This window comes from Dicentrarchus labrax, unplaced genomic scaffold (genome assembly GCF_905237075.1).
Source record: "Dicentrarchus labrax unplaced genomic scaffold, dlabrax2021, whole genome shotgun sequence".
Taxonomy (NCBI): domain Eukaryota; kingdom Metazoa; phylum Chordata; class Actinopteri; family Moronidae; genus Dicentrarchus; species Dicentrarchus labrax.
In genome coordinates this window covers 25,999,386-26,011,978 of record NW_026136720.1, presented here as the reverse complement: position 1 = coordinate 26,011,978, position 12,593 = coordinate 25,999,386, and the positions used below count along the sequence as shown (strand labels likewise).

Below are 12,593 nucleotides of genomic sequence, written 5' to 3'. Positions count from 1 at the left end.
AAAACTGAAATAATTTTATTTGGCTCTGAAACTTCGTCACTGCAGTTGATCAGTTTATTGGACCACTACGCACTAATATCAAACCCACCGCTAAGAATGACATTTGACCTTCATGTCACAAAACTGTCCTGTTTCCTGTAGCTATGAAGCCAGACTTTTAACCAGAACCAGGCCGTCGGTCCCACAATACTCCTGTTCTCGCATCCCTTCATTGGCTTCCGGTAAAATTCTGAATCAATTATAAGATCTTACTGATTACATATAAGGCATTTCATGACCTTGCCCCCAGTTACATTTTAGATCTCCTTGTTCCTCATTCCACTTCTCGGCTCTTCGCTCCTCAAATCTCTGCCTTTTATCCATTCCCTGCTCTAACTGTAAATCTAAAGGTGACCGTGCCTTTGCTGATTTAGCCCCAACATTGTGGAATAGTCTTCCCCAATCACTCGGATTCACTGAATCTTTGGACTGTTTTAAGCAGCTGCTCAAAACCCACCTCTACAGGCAAGCCTTTTTATAGATCTCTTGTTTGTTTCCTCATCTGTAGTCTCTCTTTTAATATATTCTTTCCCCCTTGTTTTATCTTCCTTTGTATTTACATGCTCCCTATGTTTGTTTGATTGGGTATGGTTATACCCTCATGTTTATTTGTTGTTTCTAAAGCACTTGGGATCTCATAGGTGTCAAAAAGGTGCTATATAATAAAGCTTTACTTACTTACTTTGTGGGGTTAATCTATCCTCTAGCTGACCTGTCCCTTAGATATGTCCAAAATAAGTCATGATAGGTTGTGATTATGTTTTCACAATACACTCCACATTTCAAAAAGCTACAATGACAACATTGTTGGTGCCACTTTAATAAAAAAATCAAAAAATATCACTACAGATTATATTATATTTAGTTCAGATTATTACTTTCTCCTAAGAATGCTATCTAAGCGGGAACTTGTGTCATTATGTACCAGCCAACAGTGGACTCCTGTCATTCTATACAGTACAAGTGGGAACCATTTATTAATTAAAACTAAAAAGAAAGGATCTTGTTGCTGCTCATTTAATTCCTGGTTTTATCCTGTTTTTTTGTTTTCTTTTTAAATTACTTTAAACTTTGCTACTTATTACTACTCTGCCTTCTGGACAGCCCTTCATTTTAATACAATCTGATGCTACAAACTAGTTAGGAAATCCACATCAGTTGAGCCTTATTGTTTTGTTACAAATAATATTATTATGTTGCAAAAGACAATTTACTTACTACTTCACAAAAAATAAACATTTTTTGGTTTTTCTTATTCATCCATGCTGGAGTATAAATGTCATTCTATGCTATGCTCTAAGTGGGAACTTGTGTCATTATGTACCAGCCAGTCATTCTATACAGTACAAGTGGGGACTTTTGTATGTACTGAGAATTAACAGACAATTATTGAGAAGAATTGCAAACTGAGCTTGTTTATTGAAAAACTGATTGACATCCAGTGCTTGTGAAAAGTGGTCAGTGAGTATTTTGGGACTGAACCACTTTAAAGGACTAGTCAAAGTCTCATGTCAAGTTTATTAATTAAAACAACAAAGGAAGGAGCTTACTACTTTATTACAAATTTTTTCCTGTTTTATTTTTCTTTCTTTTATTGTTCTTATATTCTTTATTTTGATGACTGTAATCTGTGTGGCTGCTGAACAGCCACAACATGACAGTCAATGCATGATTCAAAACCTGCCCAAGATTAGGAAATGTTTGTTATTAAGGGCAAAAACTAAATTTCACCATTCCACACACATCATAAAAATAATACAAATTCCGCTAAGAAATTTAAATTAGTGCACTATTGTAATAATATATAATTTCTGCAATTAAAGCTACATAAAGAAATTTTGTTTCTAGCACTGCAGGCCATAATATTAGTGCATGCAGCCAAGTTACTTCTTAATTTCAGGTAAATCGTTATTTATTGATGATTATTTTTGTAACGTGCTTTTGTAATATCTGTAGCGCAGATAAAGGTTAAATATTGAAAACATTACAGTTAAACAAAGAAAGTCTTTGCAGTAAACAAACACTCATTAGGAGGTAAAAGAATGGGTAGAGGCAGTTTCACTGCACTACATATTTCTGCGTTCAAGGTTTGCTTCTCAATTAAGATAAATATAAATGCCTCTATTCATTTATCTTTAAATCCAAGTGCATTTGTGTATGACACACAGATATTGTCGTATAGGGTGGATGAAAATCTGAAAAAAGTTTTTATATGGAAATTCCTTGTGTCCAATGGGATATTTTGATCAGATGGTGGCAGCAGGAAAGACCACAGGGGTCCAGACCAACCAACATCACCAACCTTAAGGCCTACTGATGTCCTCAGGGTGCAAAAATAAGCTAAACCTGTGAGTCTGTGATTATTTGCCTAACAGTATTTTCCTCTCACCTTCTTTCCCCTTCTGGACTGTAGGTCTCTATAGCAGTAGGCCTGGCAGGGTTTGCCTGTGTGATGCTGTTGGTTCTCTTTCTTCTCATCAACAAGTATGGACCACGCTCTAAGTTTGGCATGAAGGGTAAGAATGCTATATCTCAATATATTTGCTCCGTCTTTCTGAAGAGTTGTTGTGTCTAATGAGGCTCACGGTCTGTGACATTGTGCTTGAATGAGGCTCAAAGGTGTGACTAGTATGGAGCTTTGAAGGTCATTACTTGTGGATGGATGACTCAACTTTGTTAAGCTCAATTTATGCTATCCATCCAATAACATAGACTCTGTTAGGTAAAGGTTTTAAACCAGCACTGTGCTCTGTTCAAAGCTACCTTGGTACCTGAGGCATCACCAGTAGGGGTTTGGGGCATGGGTGAAGCAGGCAGCCGCCAAGGCGGCATTTTTTTATGACACATGGGGGGCGGCACAAGCACTTAAAAAAAAAGAAATCCTCTGCGCTGCAAAACGTTTCTCTATTATGTATCTGTTCTATCATATCACTGTGTGGGGAATTGGCAAATTGGCACCCCCTACAACTGCAAGCGCCCCTGCTTGCTGAGAAGGTGCCGTGCACAGAAGCTGTGTGAAAAGGGGAAGGGGGGCGGGGGACAGTTCACCTCTGGGTCTCCCTAATGGAACGGACAAGGGGGGAACGGTAAGTCACTCACACCTCGACTTTCTTCCAAATAACGCACATTTCATTTATAATATAATAAATACAGGCTATAGTTCATGCACATTTTTGTTCTTCTGAATTGTGTGAAATGGCTAACAAAAATAGGTAATACAAAACGATTATGTGGTCACCAAGGTTCTCTATGTTCTGATAATTTATATTGTCATATTTTGTGCAGAACTGTGCTCATTGTCTTTTGGCAATGTTGGAGGTGGAGATTGTGCACCTTAAAAAGTGTGTTTCCTGTTCCAAGTGCAATAGTTAAATCCAGTTGTTCTAATGAAGGATTTGTGCAATCGAGAAATCTAATTCTCTGCTTCACTTATGTTGTTATAATAAAACATAACAGTTTGTGTTCGAAGGGGGTCTTGCCCAGGGTGTCATTCAAGATAGAACCACCACTGGGCATCATTCAGGTTTGTTGGTGTCTGTTGAAGCATTCGAACAGGATTAAGGCTGAGTGTGTTTTACATTCTTAAATGCTCATTTGCCTGTTGTTTCTTTTTGTGTATTGGTCCTTAGAATTTGGAATGAGACCTTTGTCGCAGACTGTTGTCTTTTTGACTGGTGTCTTTTTGACTGGTGTCTTCTGAAGCAGTCCTTTACTCTGAAAGTTATTTAGACAAATACAATGTTACATTAATCCTGGTAATATATTCTTAAAAAGTGGACCAAGGAAGGAAAAGTGGTGAACCGGAGACAGGGTCATGGGCGGCCAAGGCTCACTGATGCATGTAGGGAGTGAAGGCTGGCTCATGTGGTCAAATCCAACAGACAAGGTACTGTAGATCAAATTGCTGAAAAAGTTAACATTGGTTCTGATATAAAGGTGTCAGAACACGCAGTGCATCGCTGTTTGTTGTTTATGGGTGGTCATAATGTTATGGTTGATTGGTGTATATACACGCATATATATCTACCAGTGCAAAGTGGTTGGTCTTTGGAGCTCAGACTGTAAGGCCATCTTCACCAGCTGTTTTGTATATGTGTGCAGCAGCACAGAATGCAAACGGGCTGATGTAGGTGAATATAGATAAAGTGTGTGGGCGTGGTGATTAATAAATACTCTCTCAGCCAATCCCATCCCCGCTCTCATAAAAAAACAGCTAAGCCAATTACAGGGGAGCTTTAAAACAAATCTCAACAAATGGAAAGAAGCTTTTTTACTTTTCACAGTCTTCACAGAACTGTATCTAAGAGGATTTTTTGTTTGTTTATCTCTGATTTTTTACCTATTCGCATTTCATATGGTAAAAAGTGCCTCAATTGCTGAGTTGAGGGGGCACTGTTATGCCATTTTGCCACCGCTGAATGTTTTGTTTTCATGAGTTTTTGAGCATGTTGTGGCTGCCAAAAATGCGGTTCCTTTGGCAGAAAAATAATAATTCCTTGCATTTCAATAGGGCTTTGAAGTGGTCACGGCTCAGGCCCTAATGAAATGCAGTTTATCGAGGGTAAGTAGACGAAGCACCAAGATCTGTAGCCTTGTGCCAGAACACATTCACAGCTGACTGACTGTAGCATTTTCAGTGGACGATTAAAGTTGCATCACACAGCCACTCACACTGCCCCTCCACACCCCCCACCTCTCAGCTGGCAGCTAGAGGTGACAGTTTGCAGACTTTATAACCCAGAGATAGTGAAAGTATACCAACCCGATTCCTTTCTGATGACTCATATCAGCAGATCCAAAAGAAGGAAAAGATCCAGTGCTGATGAGTCAGATTTTTTGTGAAAGGAGCAGACAGTTTGGATTTAGCTCCTCACTTTCACTTTGTAACTTTGTTTGGGGGGAAAAAATCCTGCTTTGGTTCAGACTAATAGCAGATTTTATTTTTTAATTTCAAATGGGACCAGGAAGCAAGTCATTTCTGAATAAATTAAGTGGCACCTCATATAGACACTTTAACTATAATCTACACATTTACGTGACAGCTATGGCAAAGTACCACTGACTTTAATTCAGTTTCACAGAGGGTGTATGCATTTAGAGAGGCTGGAGTGGCCAATTGCCCTTAATGTCAACTAGAAATATATTCACAAATTTAAAAAAAATTCTTACCTGCATTTCACAGACTTAATAGATTTTAATTTCATTGAAGCACTTGGAAGACTTTTCAACTGAAGCAGCCTCATTACAGACTACAATACAAGAGCAATTCAAGTCTTCTTCCATACAGCATGTTAATTTAGTAAATGATGGTCCAATTTAGAGTTAAATAGATGATAAAGTAGGGTATGCGTTAGTGCGTGGCTACATTGTGATTGACAAGTCATCCTCAGTAAATCCGTCCAGCTCAATGCACTAATCAAATATAATTCTGTTAATACGTTTAGGTCTCGCCTAAAATCTTTTCATGAACATGTTTTATTGTACTGTTTATCTAGGAAGCCGCCAATGTTGATAAGAGCAGCACACCTTGCACTACGTCACTGCTGCTGGCTCCAACATTGTGGGAGTCATAATGCCGAACTTGAGCCTTCAAAACAGTATTCCACAAATCATGAAATCATGATAGGTTCACACTTGGTTTTGACTCATGATGACAATATTAACAACCTTGCACACAGCAATTGCCATTTGTCAAATTAAACACAGCAGTTTAGGATTAGTATGAGGTGGCAAAATAAGGCAAATTAAAAAATGTTTTATGGAATTGCATTTTTTTATTGTCAATCTTCAAACGTTTCCTGTCCTTACTTATGGTGCGTAGTGGCAAATTCAGTCGCAGCAACCTCCATGCAGGTCAGGTGTACATGAACTTCACAGAAATCAAATGTGATTCTGCACACTGCACAGTAATGTATGAAAAATAGTGCATTTTTAATTCGATAATGCCTTTTTTGCATATTTAATTTTTGCATAATATTTTACAAAACTTGTAGGACAAAAAAGAATGGTCTTGATGTAATATATTGGAGAAGTTAACATTTTAACCTTATTCATCTCCTCTTAAACACCTGAAGCCATCAGCAGTGGGAATATGTGCGTTGCATCTGTAGTCTCCAGTTTTTAGATGCACAGCACATTATTTTATGCACTGCTCGCACAGAAGGTACCTTCATTCATAATTTAAATCTTCAGACACACTGGGATCTAACAATAATTGACCTTCACACTGATGAGCTGTTCCACACGAATTCTAGTGTAGTCACATTAGCCCTCCGTTCAATGACACTGTTCATCTGTGAAGTCATGGTTATGATAGGTTGATAGATCCACCCATGGTTCTCAGTGTGTGTGCTGCAGCTTATGCCTCAATTTCCCCGAGCAAGGCTCTGTGACGTGTCTTCCAACACTATTTTCTGTCTGTCCTGCATGTGGCTTTATTCAGCATTATTCAGCATTTCAGAAGTGGAGTGTGTTCGCCTACCAGACTTAGTTAACTTACTCAGATTTTGTTGATTTGGATGTTATTCCTTGTGGAAGAATAAGTGTGGTCAAAGTTCAGCACTCTACATTTCACTGCACATATAGAATCATGTGAAAAAAATCCTTGACTCTTGAAATGAAACAAAAACAACCTGCTCCATGTCTCCATGACTAATACTCACCACTTTGTTGCTTTTTTCCCTTATTTGTTGTGATCAAGCTATTGTTAATGACTCTTCCTGCACCAGTGTTTCCCATGAAAAGCCTTACAGGGGATCTAAGGGAATTGTTAGGGTAGAGATTTCAAACCTCACTGATCAGGATGTTAGCCAGCAGTTCTGGGAAGTTTAGAGAACCACAATGAAATTGGATTCAGAGCTGTGTTTTCTTTTACTGTCTTTTTAGCACCAATATACAGATTAGACATAACATTATGACAACTTGGGCACCCTGGTGGTCATAATGTTATGCAGTCCCATATGCAACAAACTGCAATGCTCTGTGTTCTGACACCCATGTGCATCCATGACCCTGTCTCCAGTTCACTGCTTTTCCCTCCAATGAGCACTTTTGATAGGTACTGACCACTGCAGACCGGGAACACCCACAAGAACTGCAGTTTTAGAGAGGCTCTGACCCAGTCGTCTAGCCATCACAATTTGGTTCTTGTCAAAAGCCATATTCGCACGGGACTAGTATTACCTGGGGACCTCATGTGATTTAGTAATTACCCCACCACGTCTATGTTTTGTGCGGTGCATTCGCACGGGATAAGCAAAGTCTGTGTTTTAACTCAAATTTACTGACATTATCACCCGGATATGATGTCAAGGCTCTGCGTAACCAATGCGTAACAGTCTGTTACTGATCTGACGTTACTTTTGCTGGTGCACCGTGCACTCCTCTATGCTGCCAAATGGCTCGAACATCTTTCTCACATCAGTGTCTGTCTGCTGTTTTCCCAGCATGCCCACAAACATCAAAATGCTGTCAAAACTTTCATTTATAATTGCCAACTCAGCCTCCATAATTCTCGACCGGGAAAGAGGCAGAAAAAAGGTGCGGAAAACACAAAAAACCTTAAAAAAAAAAAAAACGACCCCAAATCACAGAGATGCCGATTCGCACGGGACTAATATTATCACATGACCTCTGTGTTTGGCGAAATATGGTTGGTAATTTTCAGAGGAATTTTCACTTTCACTACAAATTACGGACATGGCAGATTCGCACGGGATTAAGATCACAGACAACCTCCGCAATTATTACAAATTACTAAAGGTCCCCAGGTAATACTAGTCCCGTGCGAATAGAGCTAAAGTCGCTCAAATCCTCACACTGCCCATTGTTCCTTTTTGTAACACATCAACTTTGAGGACAAAATGTTTACTTTCTGCCTTATCCCACCCACTGACGAGGGATGGGGATCGAAACCCGGTTCTATCAAGGAACCAGTTCCACTTTTTTCAAAACCCGAAAATCAATAACGTTTGGGCTTATCGATACCACTATCGAGTCTCGTCGGTTTTTTTTTCTCTCGTAGGTCCTGTAACGTAATTGTGTGTCCCTCGAGTCGCGTCATGGCTTTAAATCTAATCAATCCAATCACTGCAGCATGTCCACCAATGTTTTTGAATGAAATTGTAAGCAAACAGGTATTAAAAGTGAAACAAATTAAGTCTGGCAGTTAACTTCGCTCGCGAGGATGGCTGAGCGGGCAAAAAGGTCTACAGTTTGGCTTCATTTTACCAAGCTCAAAGATGAAGAGGAAGCAAAATGCAACTTATGTTGCAAAATCATGTCTTGTAAAGGGGGGAACACAACCTCAATGGCCAAGCACATCAGTATTGTGCATCAAATAAAGGCCAAATGCAGTACCTTCGACTGTCTCCAGGTTGAAAAGACTCTGTCTCCTCCTCCTGCTGCTGCCGCCGCACCACAGACGGGCCCGTCTTCATCATCCACTCAAAGTACCAGCGGTAAGCGCACACAGACTTGTCCCGTCAGTTAAAAATAGTAATCCAATTGTGAAATCCGTGTTGTAATCGGCAGCATACAAGCTAGTTAGCTTGAAAAGTAAGTAAAGTTTCAGACGTGCTGCGTGATGATGTGTTCAGGTTGGCTCAGTAAAACGACTATTAGGTTATCATGATGCGTTCAAGTGTAACTGATATTCTTTCTATTGTTAGTTTTATGTAATTTCGAAGTGGCCTATTACATTAGCCATGTTTATTGAAGGCTAGAAACGTTTTTGTTATGCTCACTTGTTAAGTAATAAAAGCTATTCCAGTTCTGTTAAAAACATATTGTCGCGTCGTCTTTCCACCAAATAATAGAAAAGTATTGATAGTGGTATCGATAAAGATCGATAAGGACTATCGATAAAGGTATCGATATCAATAAATATTAACGATCCCCATCCCTACCACTGACAGGAGCCATGATGATGATGTCACTGGCACGGTCATTTCACTTAACTCAGCTCAAAATCGCCACGCAGCGCTTACTTCCTGTTGCCAGTAGGTGGCACTATCACTATGTCTGAATATTGTCACGTAGATGTGTTCAGGGTGGAGCTGTTATCAAACACATGAAGTTTCATTGAGATTGGATCATGTACACTGAAGATATGGTAAATGGACCTGTACTTGTATAGCGCCTTTCTAGTCTTCCGACCACTCAAAGCGCTTTTACACTACGTGCCACATTCACCCTTTCACACACATTCACTGAGTGATGGCAAAGTGCATCGAACAGAAACTAACATTCATACATATTCACACACCGATGCACAGCATCGGGAGCAATTTGGGGTTCAGTATCTTGCTCAAGGATACTTCGACATGTGGCACCAGGAGCCGAGGATCGAACCCACAACCTTCCAATTAATGAATGACCCGCTCTGCCTCTGAGCCACAGCCGCCCGATATGAGTACTATCTGTTTGATGGCAATTCGACACGTTGTCACGGGCACAAGGTTAAACGTATAGTCACAAATAGCACAACTTTTGATCACCAATGTGTCTAGATGGCAGTGATCAAATCTGAAGTCAATCTAATAAAATATGTAGGAGAAGTTCATTAAAACAGAAGCCCTTAAATGCCGGAAATGGCATCACAGTTTGACATTCGATTCAACCTGGCCAATTTTGAGGGCACGCCACAGACACGCCCTTCAATGTATATGCACAAATAGCACAACTTTTAATCAGGACCATTTTGTGAATGTACTGACCAATTTTGAAGTAGATCCGATAAATTCCCTAGGAGGAGTTTGTTCAAATACAACGCGAAAAATTCACCGAAAATGCGCACGGAATTCACTATGGCCAACTTTGAGGGCACGCCACGGACACGCCCTTCAACGTACATGCACAAATAGCACAACTTTCAATCAGAACCATTTTTTGACTGTACTCACAAATTTTGAAGCAGATCCGATGAATTCCCTAGGTGGAGTTCATTCAAATACAACGCAAAAAGTTCGCTGAAATTGAAACTTTAAATCAAAGTGGCCGACTTCCTCTGGGATTTGGGGTATGGGTCCAAGAGGCTTTTTGTACGTCCCGGCATGTTACACGTGCCTACCGAGTTTCGTACATATCGGTGAAACGTGGCACCGGGGCTGCTGTTTTTTTATCCTGTAGGGGGCGCTACAAAAACGACAAACACAATTTTTGGTATGTGAGCTTCAGGCACCAGTCTACACGTGCCCTGTGAATTTCATATTCATAACTATTACAGTCTCCGCACAGTGATTTACCATGCCACCAGACCGCCACCTAGTGGCGGATTGTTGACACATTTTTTAGTGAGCCTCAGGGAGCCATGGGGAAGCATCGTACCAAGTTTCATCTTAATTACACATACCGTTATATATAAACTTCCTCTTTTTAAGGAGTGCGACCTTGTGGCTATGGCCTGAAAATGTGCAAGATGCCTAAGAAAGACATGTGGAACTATGGACCCAAGTTTGGTGTCAATCGGACATACCAATGTGGAGAAATGGTCCACTTCCTTTTTTGACATTTCGCGCTCTAACGAAAACAAATTAAAGGCGGAAGTGGGCGGGGCCTATATGGGGAGATTCAGCTCTATTCACCGAATGCGTGGCGTTTTTGAATGTGTGACAAATGATGCGGGAGTTATTAGCCTAAACGCACTTTTCATGATAGTAGCGCCACCTAGTGGCGGACCCGAAAGCGACGCAACGAATATCAAATTTTTCACCAGGCCTGACCACTTGACTTTTGGTATATGTTCAGGGGGGCAAAAACGCAGTCGCAGTGGCCTAAAAATAATAGGTAAAAAATCGAGCACCTCCAGCGGTCGCTGGCTCGGTCCCTAATAAGAAACATAGCAAATACAACAGGGACCTCCAGCGGTCGCTGGCTCGGTCCCTAATTAATGAATTAAATAACACATGGATTAGCAATCAAAGTAAACAAGAAACTGACAAAACAAATACTTGAATACACAAGGGATTGGACCCAAATGCAAGACAACTGCAGGTAGACAGGATCAATTCAATTATTTATTTAAACAAAGTCCAACAGTCAAACAAATCCAAACTAGAAATCCAGAATGCAGTAAAACCAACAGAAAGTCCAAAAACACCAAGGAAACTCACTTTATAATGAAACACACAGACTGAATACACTGGGGATTGGAGGACAACTAGACGCATGGTGAAACTAATCCAATAATCATGGGGCAGTTGTGGCTCAGAGGAAGAGCGGGTCGTCCACTAATTGGAAGGTTGTTGCTTCGATCTCTGGCTCCTCCCGCCACATGTCGAAGTATCCTTGAGCAAGATACTGAACCCCAAATTTCTGAACCCCAAATTGCTCACATGTGAATGTGTATGACTGCACTAGTTTCTGTTCTGCTTTGCCATCACTGACTGAAAGGGTGAATATGACACATAGTGTAAAAGCGCTTTGAGTTGTCAGAAGACTAGAAAGGCGCTATACAACTACAGGCCCATTTACCTGTTACTGTACTTTACAGGAAGTAAAGTAACTGACACGAGAGGAGGCGTGAGAATTACAAAATAACACAAAATAACTAAACTAAAACCACGACAATATAACAGCTATTGACGATTGTAGGTCAAAATCACGATCTAAGGCGTCCACAGGTGATCGCGATATTGCTGGGTGATATACCGGATGAACTGTTGCACCAGTTTAAATTTCCTGTATGATTGGAATTTTTCATATCTCCATACCATTGCATGGCTGAAACAACTGCTGTAACTAGTTTGTTTCTTGTACAATAAACTTTGAGTGACGTTAGAGTGTTTATACAACTATTTTAAAATAGTAAAAGAAAGCATTGTTAAAGATTTTATCTGAGTTCTGTCATTGCAGTTTGTGCAAACAAAAATGGTTTACATTCTGATTCCTTAAACTGTATCATTTCGTGAGAAAACCCTATAGTAATCAAAGCCTTCAGTCTGTACATGATGACATTAAAATATTTGTACTCCTGACAGTAGAATAAGCCACTATAAACCTATACACAAATCCAGGGGAATACTGGTAGTAAACAAGTCGTCATTATTGTTGGTGGTGTCTCCCTACAGTATGCAAGGGTTTAAATGCACACTGTGCTAAGAAGTTAACAATTTTCTACTTTTCTCTTTATTAGGGACCGAGCCAGCGACCGCTGGAGGTCCCTGTTGTTTTTGCTCGATTTCTTCCTACCTATTATTTTTAGCCCCCTTTGACTGCATTTTTGCCCCCGTGAACATATACGAAAACTCAATTTTATTTGGCAAAGTTGTCAGGCCTGGTGAAAATGGGGATATTCTATGTGTCGCTTTCAGGTTGTCCACTACGTGGTACTACTATCATAAAAAATGCGTTTAGGCTAATAACTTCTGCATAGTTTGTTGCACATTCAAAAACCTTGTATCCATGCGTTCGGTGAATAGAGCTGAATCTCCCCATGTAAGCCCCGCCCACTTCCATCTAGATTCTTTTTTCTAGAGCACGAAATGTCCATATACTACTTTTCCGTGTTCCTTCCATGCGCTTTGTCCGATACACACAAATTACTTTTTCACGTA

At 40.1% G+C, this 12,593-nt stretch overlaps 1 protein-coding gene across 1 annotated transcript in view; it reads left to right on the top strand.

The window, feature by feature from the left end:
• Positions 1-12,593, top strand: part of ntrk3a (neurotrophic tyrosine kinase, receptor, type 3a) — a 264,646-nt gene that overhangs the window by 143,491 nt on the left and 108,562 nt on the right. The window contains exon 12 of the mRNA XM_051383180.1: positions 2,453-2,555. Coding sequence (XP_051239140.1) covers positions 2,453-2,555 — 103 coding nt within the window. The remainder of the gene's footprint in view (positions 1-2,452; positions 2,556-12,593) is intronic.